The 18,556-nt window shown below is 41.9% G+C and overlaps 1 protein-coding gene across 7 annotated transcripts in view; it reads left to right on the forward strand.

The window, feature by feature from the left end:
- The window catches only part of MGAT5 (alpha-1,6-mannosylglycoprotein 6-beta-N-acetylglucosaminyltransferase), a 336,396-nt gene that overhangs the window by 199,713 nt on the left and 118,127 nt on the right, over positions 1-18,556 (forward strand). For all 7 annotated transcript variants that reach the window (XM_086715203.1, XM_086715204.1, XM_086715202.1 and 4 more), the window contains 3 exons: positions 338-427; positions 15,969-16,040; positions 18,188-18,349. In XM_086715203.1, coding sequence (XP_086571329.1) covers positions 338-427; positions 15,969-16,040; positions 18,188-18,349 — 324 coding nt within the window. The remainder of the gene's footprint in view (positions 1-337; positions 428-15,968; positions 16,041-18,187; positions 18,350-18,556) is intronic.

The raw sequence follows: 18,556 nt of genomic DNA on the forward strand, positions 1-18,556 counted from the left end.
TAGCTCTCTGGTCGAAAGGGGTTTTGATTAGGCAGTTGCTCTTGATAAAACTCACCTGGCCACTGCCTGTCCTGGGCTTTACTGCCTGGTGGTCTCACGGCCTTCCTCCACCCTGCGCACCTCTGCTAAGGCCCAGCTCAAGCCAGCGTCTACCTGTGAATCATCTGGAAACTGGGCATCTGTTGTCCTGACCTCAGCTCACTGACAATGAACCTCAGGCCCCAGTCTGAGCCATTCACTTCTCCTTGCTCTTCATAGCCTTCTCTGTCATGGGATGTACAGGGCCACCGAACATGGTCTGCTTGTAGATGTCCTTACCTGGCTCTTGTTGTTTCAGTGGATGAAAGATATGTGGCGCTCGGATCCCTGCTACGCAGACTACGGAGTGGATGGGTCCACCTGCTCTTTCTTTATTTACCTCAGTGAGGTGAGTTGCTTCTTTGGCTTCAGGGTGTGGAAGTAAGTGGTGAGCCTGTTGTTCAGCCTGAAATTTGTGTATTGTTTTTACATAGTGGACCTGTCGTTCCCTTCTTTAATAGGTTCCCTGCTCTTTAATAGGGTGATTTTTTTTTTCCCTTGAGGGGAAAAAAAAAAAAAAAAAAAAAAACCCGGGCTAATGTAGCTATTTACATTTTCTTTCCTCAGTTAAAAACAATCTAGTAAAATAGGGGCACCCGGATGGCTCAGCTGATTGAGCATCTGACTCTTGGTTTTGTCTCAGGTCATGATCCCAGGGTCATGGGATCAAGCCCCATGTGGGGCTCCAGGCTGAGCCTGTTTGAGATTCTCCCCCTCTCCTCCTGCCCCTCTCCCTTCCTCCCTCTCTCTCTCTCTCAAAGTAAAAAAAACAAACAAACAATCTAGTCTAATACATGTAACATAAAACTTGCCATCTTGACCATTAAGTGTATAGGTCAGTGGAATTAAGTATATTCATATTACGATGCAACCATCACCACCATCCACCTTCTGAACACGTCATCTTGCAAACCTGCAACTCTACCCATTAAACAATGACTCCCCATTCCCTCTTCCTCCTGTCCCTGGAAACAACCATTCTAATTTGACTTGTGACTACTCTGCCTGTGACTACTCTCATTATTCATATAATTATACAGCATTTGCCTTTCTGTGAGTGCCTTATCTACGCATCATGAACTCAAGATTCATCCGTGTCATATTATAGCATATGTTAGGCTTTCCTTCTTTTTTTAAAGCTGAATAATACCACATTATATTATATACCACATTTTGCTTATCCATTTATCCATTGATGGATATTTGGGTTGCTTCTACCTTCTAGCAATTGTGAATAATGCTGCTATGAACATGGCTGTACATCTCAGTCTTTGAGACCCTGCTTTCGGTTTTTTTGGGTGTGTATCCAGAAGTGGAATGGCTGAATCATATGGTAATTCTGTTTTTATTTTATTGAGGAACCACGACACTTCTCCAAAGTGGTTGCTCCATTTACATTCCCACCAGCAAGGCATGAGGCTTCTAGTGTCTTCACATCCTTTCCAGCCCTTGTTGTTTTCTATTTTTTGAAGTAACCGTGCTCATGGATGTGAAGTGGTAATTCATTGTAGCTTTGGTTTGCATTTTCTTTTAAAAATTTTTAAAGTTTATTTATTTGTTTTGAGAGTGTGTGTGCACGCGAGAGTGTGTGTATGTGTGTGAGTGTGTGTGCAGGGAAGGAGCAAAGAAAGAGGGAGAGAGACAATCTCAAGCAGGCTCCATGCTGTCAGCATAGACTCTGATGCAGGGCTCGATCCCATGAACCATGAGATCATGACCTGAGCTGAAAGGGATGCTCAACCGACTAAGCCACCCAGGAGCCCCTGGTTTGCATTTCATTGATGATCAGTGATGTTGAGCATCTTTTCCTGGGCTTTTTGGCTGAGTTAGCAATTTGCTTACAGGCTGAGTTATTTCCTTTTACCTTTTTATCTGAGCTTCTTTTCCATTTCTACCCTTGAATTTAAATTGCAGCTTATTTTCTTTTAAGTGTTGCAGGACATTTTACAGACCATCTGAAATTTGTCCCAGGCTTTGATGATTCTCATGTCACCCTGGAGAAAATGGTGGAGGTGGGGTAGATTCAGGACCATATGGGGACACATACAGGGGAAGAACTGAGTAGGGGATCAAAAGCTGGCTTCCCCTCCACGCTTCATGGACAAAAGCAGCCCGAGGGGCTTGTGAACTGGGTGCTGTCTAATTTCAGAGGATGTGCCCTTGCGTGTGCTATTGCCATAATAACAGCTCCATGATGCTACCACACAGTTAGGAGAATGCCTCTGTTTTGAGCCTAAATGACATAGTCTTTCATGTGGGACTCAGGCACCTCTCTTCTGTGTCACAGGGTGACAGGGAACAGCTTTGGGGGATGGAGGCCAAACCAGTATTGCCACAGGGCCTATGGCCCTGAATTCTGTGCAATGTGTCTCTTTATTTTTGTCCCTTTCCTTTTTAAGATCCACTGAGACCTTTTTTCTTTTTTTTTTACATGGTCACACCATGGCCACCCCATGAGACTTTTTTTTTTTTTTAACATGGTCACACCATGGCCATCATAAGAAGCCTCAGAGCTAATGACAGTTAAAATACCTCTCGGAAATTAAAAGCCCAGAGAGTTGGTTGTGTGATGCTCCTATTAGCAGACTGCCGGCAAATTAATTCTGTAGCATTTGAGCATGTTTTTGGCTGAGGTGGCCTGTGCCCCACCTTCTCATCTCCTTCTCCAGAGGAGTAAGGCCTGGGGTCTTGGGTGAACCTGTACTCCAGTGAGAAGTCAATTTAGAAGCACCTTTCTAGCCCTGAGGAAAAGGTTCCTCATTCAGTTTAATTTTCAAAAGTTGCCTTCCTCTTTCCACTTGATGGAATTCAGCCAGAGTCCAGCTGTGCTCCCTGATTGACAGGTGGGGCTAATTTCATGCCTTTCTGAGAGTTTGCATGTTGGGTGTGCTACTGAGTTACAGGTAGAGCATTACCTCCCATGTCAGCCTTCCCTCCATCTCCTGAGCCAGAGCTGGGAAGGTGTGGGAGAACAGTCCAGATGGAAAGGGACTGCGATTATTGGTGACCCAGTTCCCTTCCGTTGAAACTGCCATGCAACCCAACTCAGAGTGAAGGAAGGATGTCGATAAGGTGAGAGAAAAGTGAGGTTCTGATGAGTGTGGGACAGACTGGGCTGAGCAAAGATGTGATGAATCATATATTCTTTTTTTAATGTTTTTTTGTTTTTGTTTTTTTGGTTTTTTTTTGAGAGAGTGTAAGTAGGGGAGGGGCAGAGACAGGGGGACAGAGGATCAGGAGTGGGCTCTGCACTGACCGTGGCAAACCTGATGTGGGGCTTGAACTTAAGCACCGAGGGATCATGACCAGAGCTCAACCGACTGAGCCACCCAGGCGCCCCAATGTAGTCTTAATACTGGAGCCCAGGTGTTTCATTGCAGAACCTGTAACTATTTCTTCCCTTTCCAAGGTGTGGAATGGTGCTTTATTAACCTTTACCTCACTCTTCTTATGCAGATGATCAGGCTTTTGTTTTTGTTCAGCTGAATTCAGTTCAGTGAGCACTTACTGAACCTCCCTTATATTCAATGAATGTCAGCAATTGGTGAGAAGGAGTTTTCTTGGCACCATGGTATGCATTCATTAAGAGTCTAATGGAAGAGGAAGAATGGAGGCAGGTGGTGGAGCCAGGACAGGGTGGAGAGAATTTCCCTGAGGAGAGAACCAGGAAGCCCTTTTAGTTTAAATCTGAAAATAACCTTGGAACTCTGGCCTTTAAAAAAAAAAAAAAAAAATGTGTTTTATCATAGCATCTTAATAGGTACTCTTTAAGAGCTGGAGAAGAATTTCACCACTGTGGCCTCTTGGATGGCAAATACTGCCTTTCAAAAGTAGTAATTTTAACTTTGTCTTTAAAGGACCCTACTGTGAGAATTCCTGAGTGTATATGGTAACATGGTTAGAATAGAGCTGGGCAGATGGATGACGTTCAGTAAACATGGTCGGCACTTTTATGGGTTTTGATATTGTCATTATTTGCGTTCAGTTATGGGGACATTTTATGTGGGAGCTCGATTTTGTTTTATAATTAGAACCAATTTCTGGTTCTAATTCATCATTCTAATTTAATTTTAGATCCTTTGACTTCTGGTAACGTAGAAATTCAGCTATTCCCTGTGACTTCTTCTCTCTGCATATGGCCCTTGTGTTTGCATTGGAGCTGTGAGCTGGCGCTGTGGAAGAACATTGCGTCCCTGCTGTCGTTAATCTGAAATGACTAGAGGTGGTTTTTAAAGCCAGTTAATTCTGTGCTAGTATTTTAAAAATCCTGGACAGCATCTGGTTTCTGGTCTCGGCTTTTGTTTTGTTTTCCCTCTTGCTTTCTTGAAACCTTCCTTCTTTTTTTTGTTACTTCATTTAACCACATATCATATGCCAGGTTTCTCTTGGAATTGGAAAGACAATTAAGAGAGACATCTTCATTTGATTTGTTTACTTGATCAACAGATGTACCAGTGACTTTTCCTCTTAATCCTTCTTGAAGAGCCAGTTCTGGCTTCTATCTCTGTGTTTAACCTCAGAGCTTTGACAGATAAAAAAAAAAAGGACTTGAAGTAACAACGGTCAGTCACCAGTTGAATTGAGGCTTTGAGATTCAGCCCGGTCCTAGGAGGTGGCACTCTGCCTTCATTTTTCTTCCCCTGGGTCGTCTCCATGTGCCAACTTCCACTGAATTATGGGGCTGTAAACTTGTGCTTGTACCCTCACCAACTTGCAGTCTACACGTCTTTCTTAGTAAATCCCAGAAAGTGCAACCATCAATATTTCCCCACATTATTCCCACAGATGCTTGCTATGTGTCTGACACTGGACTAGGGACTGGATGTGGTGGTAAGGAGTTTGGTGTTGCCCTTGTTTGGTGGAAGACATTAGGAGAAGAATGAAACATTACTGAGCCCCACTGTAGGCCAGACACCTCAAATGTACAACCTCACTTAAACCTCTCCCCCGCTCAGAGTAATAGCCAAATCAGAGCGGCTCAGAGAGGTCAAGTGCTTAGTGTTTCTGCACTTGGTGTTACTGTTGCCCCTTCATGTCAAAGGAAAACTGAACTCAGGTAAATAAGTGATTTACTCCCATTGACTTTGCATTCACTTCTATGCTCCAAGCCTGTTGTGTTTGAAATATGGCTCTCTATTTGAGCTCATTTGAATTAATGAATCTTCATTGCTAGTTTTTGAATACTCAAAATTTTGATACCCTCCCTCAAAAGGAGAAACAGCACTGATCTCCTGAGGATGTAACTCATGAAAACCAGGTGCTCAGCCATTCCTAGTGGTGACAGTGAATGAATGATTCATTAGGCAGCCTTGCATTTCCAGATCATCGGGCAGTTTATTCTCTGTATCTGTTTTTGCGAGCCATGTAACTATTCCCCTCATAGAGACAAGGCTCTATAAAGTAATTACTCTGTCATTGTTTCAGGTATATTAACTTAGCTCTCTGCAGGGCCTTTTACTGCTAACAGATTTTAGGAAATTTAGAATGAATTTCTTTACCTCTCTTGATATTACATTGATAGATGATGCTGATATACCTGACACCCACACAGTTTTCTTCTTCTCTTTACACAGTTATTCTAGCAACTAGCAACTATCATACCCTTCTAGACTTCTTAATTTGTTTGTGCTGTTTTTTTTAAACACTTATGTTGCCTTTGCATGTATAGTTGCTCGGAAATAAGCAAATTACCCAGCGATCGATGGCTGGATCTTAGGATTTATACAAGCCTGTTGCTTCAAATGCCAATTTGGGCTGGACTAATGAGTGTGTGTGTATGTGTGTGTGTATGTAGGTGTGTGAGACTCCTTCATGAAGGAACAAAAGAAGCAGTTTCATGCCTTACTCATCAATCTGTGTCTTCTATTTCACGAACAACAGGCAGAAAGGTCTTTGCCTCTTTCTGTTTTCCCTTGGCAATATGTAAAACTAATATTGGCTGAGTATGCTATTAACCTTGAGTTTAAATTCAGCGTACTTAATCCCTTGATTAATGCCAAGATTAATGCCCAACAGCAAAGGTTGAAAGCTTAAATGTTTGTGAATGCGAGCATGAAATGAAATCCTAATAACCAGTACAATGATTTGGATTTATGGGCTGTGTTGGCTGCTAGAGATAACTTAGAAATGGTGTTGCATAGACTAATTTGTCAGAGTGGGCAGCGATGAAGAATTGACTGTTTCGGTTGCGGGAGAAAACCTGAATGAAAACACATAAGTAACATTTTGGGACAGGTCAGGGAGTTCTTTAAAAATATCACTAGACTGTTGCCTGAGAATACCAACACATACCTTTTAAACGTGTAACCATTTGAGATGGGAAATCCCCTTTCTGTGAGATAATATTTCTTGGCAGTAAAGCAGGTGGCAGAAATTTATGATCTTCTTCTTTCTACTTTTTGAGCTCAGCCTTTACTGGTACCTTTTTCATCCGTGTGTTTTCGCTGCTCTTATTACCTGAATTCTAATGCATCCTTAGAAAATTGATTTTTTTAAAACAGTTCCTGAGTCTACAGCTCAGTGTTTGTCAGTCACCCTAACGGATCTGTTGATTCTGTGGGCTCAGACCCCCCCACACTCCTCCAGGCTTATCTTCTGGTGACGCCTCCTGTTGGTAAGTTTCACATACGACATCATTTGTGCTTAGAATTCTTGCTCTGCCTGCCGCCTTAACAAAAATTAGAAGGGAAAATTCCAAGACTGGCAAACCCCACACCAACACCCCTTGGCTCCTTCCTTGAAACCCATGTGTCAGACAGGGCTTCAGTGCAGTCGCCTCCAATTTGTGTTTTGCCAACTTTTCAATACTGTCTCTTGCCATTTCTATTGCATGCCAATAAAATCACTGTAAAATTTTTATGTTTTGAACTTTTTTAATGTGGAAAATTTCAAACATACCAAAGAGAAGAGTATAACAAAGTCCCATGTACCTATGACTCAGTTCAGCAGTTGTCAATTCATGGCCAATTTCATTTACTCCCTCCAGTGGTCCATTATTTTGAAGCAAATCCAAAGGTCTTAGGATCTGTGAATGTTTCAAAATGCATCTTTAAGACTCCTTGAAATCCTGAATCTACTCCCAGTGTAACTGATAATAATACCATCTTATATCTAAAATTAACATAATTCCTTAATATCATATAGTCCCAGGTTAGTGTTTGCATTTTCTAGGCAGTCTTGTAAATTAAAGGTTATTTATTTGAACTGGGTTTCACGCAGTGAGCATACATTAGAATTGTTGGTGTCTCTAAAGTCTCTTTTTAATTTTAGGTTTCCTTCCATCTCTTTCCCCACCCCCTTTTTTTTCTGTTTGTTTGTTTTGTTTTTAAGAAACTTCTTCATTTGTCTTAGTTTGTTATACTCTGAATTCTGATGATTACATCCTTGTGTCGTTGTATAATCAGGTTCTCTCCCCACTTTATTTCCTGTAAATTGATAGGTACGTCTGAGACCTGATCAGAGTCAGACTTAATTTTTTTTTTTTTTTTTTTTTTTTGCAAGACTTCTCCATGGATGGTATTGTCTACTTCTCTCAGGAGGCACACAGTGCCCAGTGTCTCTGTTTTTATGATGTTAGCACCTGTTGATGATTGGCGCCTGGGTTCATTAATTCATTAGGGGTTCCTTCTTAATATACCAGGAATACTTGATGAGGAGAGGTGACCCCTCCTCTAGTATGTAGTTGCCAGGAGAGGCGGCTCATATAGGAACCATTGTGTCTCTGTTGGTTTACTAACATCTTCCATTGGGCCAGTATTTTGTTAGTATGCTTCTTGGTTTTATCATTATGAAGTCATTGATTGAAACATACTTGATATGTTCAATCTACTCCAATTATTTTCTTACTGGTTCTCAAACTGCCCTTTCTTTGGCCAATGGGAGTCAATTAATATTGTCTTCTGAATCCTTTTGACATGACTCTGATGGTTTCTAATAGTTTTTATTTATCTAGTATGACAAAATCTTCCAGATTCATCCTACACAATTTCTACCCTAGACCCGAAATTGGCCGTTTCTTCAAGAATCATTCATTCCTGTTAGTAGGAGAGCACAGTTTGGGTGCCAGAAGCCTTCATTGCTCTCGGGTTTTGCTGGGTGCTGGGGGATACAACAATGAACAGAAAGGTGAACATTCCTCATTAAGGTTATGTTTTATAGGGGAAGACAGCCAAAAGCAAAAGTAAAATATATATCTTTTAGATTGCAATAAGTGACGTAGAGAAAAATAAGACAGGAGAGGGTACTAAGAAGTGCTTACGAGGAATGATGGTGTCAGTTTTATTTTATTTTTTTAAGGTTTTATTTTTAAGTAATCTCGACACCCATCGTGGGGCTCGAACTTACAATGCCAAGATCAAGAGTCACATGCTCTACCGACTGACACGAGCCAGGTGCTCTGATGGTGTCAGTTTTAGATAGACCACTAGGGAAATGCCCTACTGAGAAGATGACAGGATGATATTTGAGCACCAATTTGAAGGAGGTGAGAGAGTAAGAGGTGCACATGTCTGGCAGAGGTGTTAAGTGGGCAGTGGCAACAATAAGTTCAAAGGTCCTGGGGTGACCATCAACATCCATTATTTATTTATTTTTAAATTTTTTTTTAACATTTATTTATTTTTTGAGAGACAGAGCATGAGCAGGGGAGGGGCAGAGAGACAGAGAGAGAGACACACAGATTCTGAAGCCAGCTCCAGGCTCTGAGCTGTCAGCACAGAGCCCGACGTGGAGCTTGAACTCACCAACCGCAAGATCATGACCTGAGCCAGAGTCGGATGCTTAACGGACTGAGCCACCCAGGCGCCCCTAACATCCATTATTAAAAACAAGTGCATGGAAATTAATCTCTGGGGAGATTTTTGTCTCTTGTTCACAGAAATAATGGTGTCTGGCATACATATTTATTGAATGAAATATTTTATTTAAAGGCTTTTTAAAAAAAAGGCAATAGAAGTTTTATTTGTTCTAACTTCTCCCAGCTATCACCTTTCTAACCTTGAGAAAAAATGTGAAATTTGTAGCATTGAAAATCTGTTAAAACATTAAGTTTGAGATGTGAAGCCAGGGGTATTTCAAGCACTTATTAACAATTGAAGATAATACTCTTTCATATTAGACGTATGAGGCGTTGCAGGGGTTCAGATTGGATGGTTAGAATGGAATGGACCAGTTTTATTAGAAGACGCAGCTTTTTTGCCCATGTTTTATTCTCACTGTCACTTTAGCATTATTTGCCTGGAACTATGCCTCAGGCAAATTCCCCATGAACAGAGAAGAGGAACTCTACCCGCGTTTAGAATGTGACTACTTGTGTAAATTGGGTGCCTTTGGCTATCAAAGTGTGATGCAGCCCAGTGGGTCCAGTTTGCCACTGGGCCTTGCACAGCAGGAAGCATGCCTGGGGACAGCTGGTTGGTCATAGGAAGCATGTCAGTGCGTCTCCGTGTGGTTGGCTGCAGAGGAATTCATTTGCTGCCTCTCCTGTGTGAAGGAAGATTGACGCTGCTTCTCCTGCAGTGATTTGGGATGGATTTTTGAAACTCTATGACATGCTGTCTTTAGCACCTTACTAGTTTTTGGCACGTGGAATACTTACTGTAGCTTTGGTTTAAGTTCTTACCCTTCCCTAACCACCAGAGAACTATGTTGGATTGCTCAGCCCTTGGCTCCCTCTTGCACATTGGAACTTTTTGCTGAAAACATTCCTGCCTCCCTTGATAGGGGGCAATAGTACCGTATTCTAGAAAACACATGAGGCTCCATTGCCTGCCTGGATACAACTACCTATGTTGCCTATAGCTTTCCATCTCGTTCTTCTTCACTGAGATCAAGGGAAAGCCTGTCTCACCTGCCTTGGTTGTATTGTTGGAAGGTTCTCATGAAGTGATGAAAATGGGGAAATGCCACATATGTGGAAAAGCATATCCTCATGAATATCTTTAGTGCTCAAGTCATGTCTTTGAATTATTCACCTCTCAAACTGTGAATATAATTTGCACAAGTAGTGAGTGTTCCAAGGGGAAAAAAAAAAAGTAGAGTAAGGACACAGAGTGGCCAAATATGTGGGTCAGGAAGGCTTCTCTGAAGAGAAGTTAGAGCGTAGTGTGGAAGTAAAGGACTGACACACGGAACTCTCTGGAAGGAAGAGTGTTTCAGATGGAAAGAATAGCAAATGCCCAAGTCCTGAGGGTTACCAGGTAAAATACAGGGTACTCAATGATAGTTGAATTTTGGGTAAAGAGTAATTTTTTTAAAACTCTAAGTAGGTGACAAAGACTACATGGGACATACTTGTACTTTAAAAAAATCATTATCTGAAATTCTGATTTAACTGGGTATCCTTCCCCCACCCCCACCCCCACCCCCAATATATACACAAGAATCTGGCAAGCTGTGTGAGGTAGGAATGTTCTGTTTGGACTTGCCAGGATGGTCTCATGTGTAGAGAAGGGGGAGTGAGGCAGGCAACGTAAGGATTGAGGTGAAATTCTATAGGATCTCAGTATGAATTCTGTGTTTTATTCTAAGTGCAAGGAGAAAGCCACTGAAGGGTTTGAGTTAGCGTAGGATGTGATCCAATTTAGGCTTTAAAACAATCACTCTTGCTGTACAGAACAGACGTTGGGGGCAAGAGTTGCCAGCAGGGAGCCATTCCTGCTTTCATTGCTTTTATAGCACTTGCCACACAGTAGGAGCAGAGCAAACTTGTTTTGAAGGATTTTATATAAAAGATTTAGGCAATAATATTTTAACATTGAAGACCGTGCTTGCGGGAGTGTAGGACACAGAGGTCTGGTTTCTGTGCACATCACGTGGGGATGAAGCATATAGGCTCTGGGGCAGGACAGATGGTGTATCAGTCCTCAGCTGTGGGTCCTTCCTGTTCTGTGTCTTCATCTGGCATGATAAGCGGCCTTTCTCAAGGGATTATTTGAAGACCAAATGAGGTAATCAGGTGCTTATCCTAGTGCTTGGCTCCCAGGACAGTATAGCTTTTGTATTTATCCTTTTTTTCCTTCGCCTGTGCCCCATACACAACCATTTTGAACAAACAGTATGGCCAAAATATTAATCAGCTCAGGTGTTTCATGCAGAGGACCAGTCTGGAGAGCTAAACCACTTACTGATGTGTAGACATCTTTGACCATTTTCATTGGCATTTTGAAACTTGAGAAAGGGGAATGAGTGGGGTAGGGAGTGGGATAGAGAAGTCTTTTTTTTTTTTTTTAAGTATATATCTGAATGAGTAACTTGATTTGATATATCATCAGTATGACAAATGCATGTATGTATATGTGTGTGCCTATATATGTATAGTCAGTGTATTAAATGAATAGATACATAGTCAACTATATCCTTTGGATATATAACCAACTGGCCCCATAGGATGATGTAAAATTATCTTTTCCAGATCTTAGAGTTTAATCAGTCGGATTACAAGAGGTGAGTGGAGCCAGCTCCTTGATTTTGTAGTTGAGAACACTTAAGAAGCCAAGTGGTTTAAGGTTATATGCTAGTTGTTGGTAGAGCTGGGCACAGAATTCATTTTGGCTAATTCCACATCCAGCGCTCTTTCCCTACTCAGCAGCTATCTGTTCTCCATGAAGGTTGACCTTTAAGGATGGCTGTAATGTGTCCCGGTCAGGGGAGAGGCAGGCCGCATTCGTCACCCACCCCTGCAGCTCACTGGTGAGCTTACCTCTGGATGTCCCCAACCCCTTGGAGCCTTGATTTCCTCACATGTAACCTGGTGATGGTGCCTGTGTCACAGGGCTCTTCAGGGGTTCAAATGATGTAATGCATGTTAGCTTATTTGTTTCTTTCCCCAGAGACCTTCACTTATTATAAACCTTCAGTAAATGTATGCTTGTATAATGTCATTCCTTTAAAAATTATTCTATTAATAAACATTCATTATAAAAAATCATCGTGTGCAGATTAGCATAAAGAAGAAAATGAAAAGCACCCATAACACCATCATCCAGAGATAAGCTCACCTTTCTTATGCACTTTTCTCATTTAATTTTGATTGCACTTACTATCTGAAAAATACAGCATGAAATTCTATATGTCAGTGATCCATTAGAGCAAAACACTTCACATTAATCACAAGAGAAGAGGCTGTAACAGTGCCTCATCATTATTCTTTCAGAAGAGTAGAACGTTACTATAAAGAGTTATACCAGTTATGCATAAATACATGCATCTGTGTGTTAAATGTCCTATTAGTTTTTGCTGTAATCTTATTACTTCTTTTCTCTCTTGTAAGATCTAACTCAAGGGGCACCTGGGTGGCTCAGTTGGTTAAGCATCCAACTTTGGCTCAGGTCATGATCTGGCAGTCTGTGAGTTCGAGCCCCAGGTCGGGTTCTGTGTTGACAGCTCAGAGCCTGGAGCCTGCTTCTGATTGGTTTCTCTCTCTCTCTCTCTCTCTCTCTCTCTCTCTCTGCCCCTACCCCACTCATTTTCTCTATCTCTCTCTCTCTCAAAAGTAACCATTAAAAAAATAAATATATAAAATCTAACTTGAGTTGTAAATGTATCTACCAGCAATTTCTTTTTTCTTAAGTATAATGAATTGTCCATTCTACTACAGACCTTGAAAGTAAGCGTGACCTACTTGAGCCGTTGAGGGCCTTTGTTTTTATTCACGTTGTGTGTGATTAAGCTGCAAAACCTTCTCAGGTCAAAGGATTTTACATCATTGGGAGGGGGCATGTCAAAAATCAAATCAGTTAATTTTGTATCTCCTCATTCCAGAAAGGTGGTATATAGGTCCCTCTCTGTGGAATACATTTTAACATTCCAAATTTCTAGTGTGGTTGGTCTTTTTCTGTTTTTCCTTCCTCTTCATTTTGTGGCCTGAAGATAGTGTGCTAAAAAGATTGGTTCTGTGAAAGGAGTTTGCCTTCAAATTGAAGGTTATTTGAGTAATGGTTTGGCTCCTCTATTGATTTTTGTGTGCCTATTGCCATGAACTCAGGTGGTTTTCAGTTCTTAGACGTGCTGTGGTGATTTGCGGACTATCCTTGGAAGTGGGAGTGAGGAAGAGCTCCCCCAGTGCCCAGGAGCCAGGCAGGGGTGGGAGTGGACAGTGCCACATCCTGCGTTCCTGCTCCCAGGGCAAATACAAAACCCTGTCCCAGGGAGGGCCCCCAGAGTCACAGTTAGAAAGGTATGGCCAAAGGAATGGGTGGGAAAAGGGAGCAGGCCGATGCAGGCCCTGAGGGTTCTGAGAACAGAAGAGTTGGTAAGAATGATTTGGACTAGAAATCATCCACAGCAGGAAAGCGGTGGGCTCATGCTGGGATCCAGCTTTCTTGGTAGGATGCCCTGCTAGGGGGTTAGACTCCTTAAACGGCCCCAGGTAAATCAGGCAGAAAACAAAATTAGGGATTAGGAGGTTGAGTTATTAGCCTTGAGCAAGACTTTCCCTGAGTGTTATTAATGACACTCCTATTTAGGAAAATTTTGCTCATTTGAAGGCTGTTTGTTTCAGTACTTAGAGTTATTGCCAGTACTGGCTTGCTTCCAATCTTGGTAATCCTCTGAGGTTTCAGGGGGAAAAGAAAGTGTTTTTTTCTCCCCATGGAGAAATAGGTTTATGTATAATTTAATTATTTTGTTGGCCAGTCACCCTATCACTGTGTACAAAAACAGCAACCTTAAAACCCCACTATCTTCATTAGGTGTCAAGATGTTCATGATTGGTTTGTCCTCCATTACGAGTGAACATGTAGCAGAAAGATGCCTTGCTAAAAGCTACAATACACTGACACACTGAGTCCATATTCTGCACTTTCAGGGATGCCCTTGAAGCCTTGCAAAATATTACCCAGTGATTTAGAGTAACAAGAAGTGAGATGGGTGATCAGTTTCAAAGAGGAATTAAAGTTTTGAATATTCTGTAGCGAAGTCATATTTCAGAAGATCACCTTGGACAGTATTTTCATCAGAGGGAGTTTTGGAAGGTTCTTTTTAGGACGGAAGAGTGAGGAGGGACGGAAGAGGAGGGAATGTGTTCTCCTTTATCAGTATCTCGTCTCGCTAATCCCTCTCCTTTCGGTTGACTTTCTTTATTCATCGTCTTGTTTCATCTTTCCCTATTATGCTATTTGTGGGGAAATTTTTTATCCTGACGTGTTGCCGTGAACATTTTGTGACTGACTTAGTGTGAGGCTGACTTCAGATCTGTGCTTTGGTTGCTCATCATCCTTCTTGTATGAGGATGAAGCTCTCACGATGGAAAATGCTAGCTGCGGTCCATTCGAAGCCTTCACGTTGCAAATATGCTTCATAGCAATGTTTTATTTAGTGCATTTACAAAAATTTAATTTGAATTAAATAATTCATTCTGCTCTAAGAATACAAGGTACAGATGTTTGCACTGCTGCTGGGACCAGCTGAGGCTTCATCTGCTTGTAGGCTGCTTTTCGGCTGATTTTGCCTCATTTTTCACATTTGTGGAGCTCCAGATACTGCTTCTCCTGGTGATATTGCTGTAAGGTCTCCTTAATTAGACACGGGCATCCAAGGCAAGCTAGTATTTTCGTATTTTATGAGTAGAAGCCATTTCAGCTTTCCTCCTGGGGAGTCCTTTTGAGTCTCTGAAGTCATTCACAAATATGGTAGAGTCTAATTTTATGCCACAAGAAAAAAAAGAGAATATTGCTCTTTTCCTATCCAGGGATTCCACCCTCCCCCAAGCTTTGTTCCCCTCCACTTACTGCTTTCACTTCATTTGCAGCAGCAGATGGCTTTATGCAAATCACCCAGTTATTTTGGTCATAGTAAAAATCACCTTGCATTAAGAGCAATTTCTAGATTAGGGAAACTGCTGTGTTTATTTGAAAACACACCCAGGGCTGGAGGGCAGACCATCCCGACCGAGCCTGTGTCACTGACCTCCAAGGCAGTGGCTGTACGTGTACCTGCCTGCTCGCTGGCCCTCCGAGTGCCCCCTGCCCACTTGCTCTGTTCCTACAAGTCCATCTCACCAGAGAAAAATTGTAGAAAAAAATACTTTACATGGCTCTTTCTTAGCCATCTTTAATAATCTCACTGCATATTTGTACGTGGGTAACGTGCCACCTTGGAATTGTATGGCCAGCAAGATTAGTCAGTGCAGTTCTCTTTTTTCTTTTATTAGAAATGGTGATTTTTGCCTACTTTTCTTCCATAACCTTTTTGAATTTCTGTAAAACCTTTTCCTCTTTCCCCCAACTCTCAACTTTTGTGCATTTGACAGAGCAGTCCATCTTCTAGAATGGCTCTCACAAGATTACTGAGGTGGTTTTTTTTTTTTTATCCTTTTTCCTTTGATCTCTTTCTCCAATAGTTTTTACCATCTTCTTCCTTGAGATGAGATAGTGTGCAGTGAACAGCCAGAAAATGAGGGAAAGCCTTGATCAATTAGCCTTAAATGATCAGCTGCTTTCCTAATTCTGAGATAAAAGATTGAGCTCCGTGCCTAAAATGCCCTGCTGTTTCCTTTCCAGACATGCCACAGCAGATAATGAATCATTCCTGCCTTCCATTCTCATTCCCCTGCAATCTCAGTCTTGTCCCTTTCTGCCGTAAGACCCCCTCTCCTTCTGGTGGAGACACGTGAGGCTTACTCGGTGAAGGAATCGGTCGCTGTGAAGTACTTTGAAGGACAGATGTAAAGTGTGGACTGTGGGCTCCACAAGACCTTTGCTATTATTGTTTCATCTGAGGGGGCACCTGTCTCTGTACTACTAGATGAAATCATGAAAGTCTGACTGATAGTAGTAATAACCACTTAAATGTAGTGCTCACCATGTGCCAGGAAGGGTGCATGGTGCTTTGTTCATACATGAATTCATTTCCAGGTGAACCAGCATACTTAATGTCTCCGATGTATTTTTCAGGTTGAAAACTGGTGTCCTCATTTACCTTGGAGAGCAAAAAATCCCTATGAAGAAGCTGATCATAATTCATTGGTGAGTTGGGATGTTGGGAACTAGGCTTACAATGTGGTTCTGATGCTAAGTAATACGTGTGAACTCTTCTAGAAATGCCAACTGTAACCTGAAATAATGGTAAACTGAAGAACTTGTATCCGCAGGCCTGTGCAAATTTGGATGGTCAAATCAGTTAAGCCGTAGTGTCTGTTTATTGAGCAATTCTCTGAGGGTTCCTGAGTGATATGCTACCCATAGGAATAAGACCTGGTGCCAGATGTGGGGGCGCTGTGTGACCTAATGAAGGTGATGGTTGAAAACAATGTCCGCACCTGTGCAAATGCTGAATGACAGTCCGGTGGAAATGAATGTGGAAGTGATGATCTTTACCTTCAGGGCTTAGGACGGGTCCACAAAGAGACAGTGTCTTTAGAGCTGAATTCCAAATGATGAGTGAGTTCATAGTAGATCAGGGAGAGGAAGGTGTGTCTGATGTGCAGCAGAAAGGTGCATGTGCAAGAGTTGGTTTTCAGGGAGTAGAGCATGGTTCAGTGGACGAGGCCATAGGGGTTTGGATGAAGATGGTTTGGGGGAAGATGAGATTGAAAAGATCACGAGTGACTGTGAGAGGTTTTCTGTGCCACCCCAAAAGCTTAAGTCTTTATTCTTTAAACCAGGGATCAGCGGAGTTTTTCTGTAAAAGACCAGATGGTAGGGGTGCCTGGGTGGCTCAGTCGGTTAAGCGGCTGACTTTGGCTCAGGTCATGATCTCGTGGTCTGTGAGTTCTAGCCCCGCGTCGGGCTCTGTGCTGACAGCTCAGAGCCTGGAGCCTGCTTCGGATTCTGTGTCTCCCTCTCTCTGACCCTCCCCTGTTCATGCTGTGTCTCTCCCTGTCTCAAAAATAAATAAACGTTAAAAAAAAATTTTTTTTTTTAAAAAGACCAGATGGTAAATATGTTAATCTTACCAGGCTGTAAGGTCTCTGTTGGAATGGCTTAGTTCTGACCTTGAGTGTGGAGGGCAGCATAGACAGGATATAAATGAGCAGGCATGGCCATGTTCCAGTGGAACTTTAGGTTACCAAAAAAGGCAGCAAGGAGGATGAGGATCGGGCCCCCAAGCCACAGTTTGCTGACCCATGCTGTAGACCATGAGAATCTTGGGAGATGGCTGGGTCAAGGAGGGATCAGGTGAGTTTTGAGAATGAAGTGTGATGACTCCTGAGAGAGGGAGTTAGCATGTTCTACATGTTAGATGAAATAAATACAAGTTTTACTATTTTTCTGTTATTTCAGTCACTGGTTGTATCCAACTACATTAGAAAAATGTTCTTCCTGGCTTTTAAATTATTCTGTCCTGAATTTTAAATTTTATTTATTTATTTTTAAAATTTTTTAAATGTTTATTTATTTTTGAGGGAGAGACAGAGTATTAGTGGGGGAGGGGTAGAGAGAGAGGGAGACACAGAATCTGAAGCAGGCTCCAGGCTCTGAGCTGTCAGCACACAGCTACAAGCGGGACTTGAACTCACACACTGCAAGATTATGACCTGAGCCGAAGTCAGATGCTTAACCGACTGAGCCACCCAGGTGCCCCCTGAATTTTAAATTTTATTTAGCTGTGGTAGGAAAATGGTATTCCTGGCTTTAAAGTCCTTAGAAAATAATGAACTTTTGTTTGTTTGGGACTGGGACAAAACTGTAAGATGAGCATTTGTCCCCTGCTTAACTTTGTGGGCACAAGAAGGCTTTTTGGCATCCCCATAATGCCAACAAGCCTGTTATGAATTGATTTTACTTTTTCCTGGAGTCTGCTGCCTCTCAGTAGATCCAAGGGGTGATAAATTCGGGTGTGGAGAATTTCAAGGTACATCAAGCATACCATTTGTAAAAAAAAATAAAATAAAAAGGCATTTTAATATAACTCAGGGCTTTGCAATGACTGTGCTGCCTTTCTCAATTTCTAATTTTTTAATGATGTCCCTTACAGCATATCAGCAGTCAGGGGCCTTTAATTTGTAATCCTGGGGCCTTAAAGTAAAGCTGTGCAGCAGACAAGCCTCACTTTTGAAGCCCTATATTTAATTGACTATCTCTTTCAAGTTTTCAAATGTCACATCATGACAACTATTATGCTTTCTGACTTTTTATCTTCTGTTCATTTTTTATTAAATTTCTGTTTCTAGGCGGAAATCCGTACAGATTTTAATATTCTCTACAGCATGATGAAAAAGCATGAAGAATTCCGGTGGATGAGACTCCGGATCCGGCGAATGGCTGATGCATGGATCCAAGCAATCAAGTCCCTGGCAGAAAAGCAGAATCTTGAAAAGAGAAAGCGGAAGAAAGTGAGCTTCTGATTAATTCAGTTCAGTTAGATGCCAGTTTTCTTTTAAAATCGGATTTTGCTTGGAAACAAGACTAAGAGGAATGTCATGTCTCCAGTGATATTCCCTCAGGGCGAATCTGCTCAGTGTCTTGTACAGCCATTTTTGGGCTTTCCTCTCCCCAGTTAAAATAATCCTGCTTACCAGGGACCGGCACACATGTTTTTT

This window comes from Puma concolor, chromosome C1 (assembly GCF_028749965.1).
Source record: "Puma concolor isolate L17-30 chromosome C1, mPumCon1.1.hap2, whole genome shotgun sequence".
In the NCBI taxonomy this organism is placed as follows: Eukaryota; Metazoa; Chordata; class Mammalia; order Carnivora; family Felidae; genus Puma; species Puma concolor.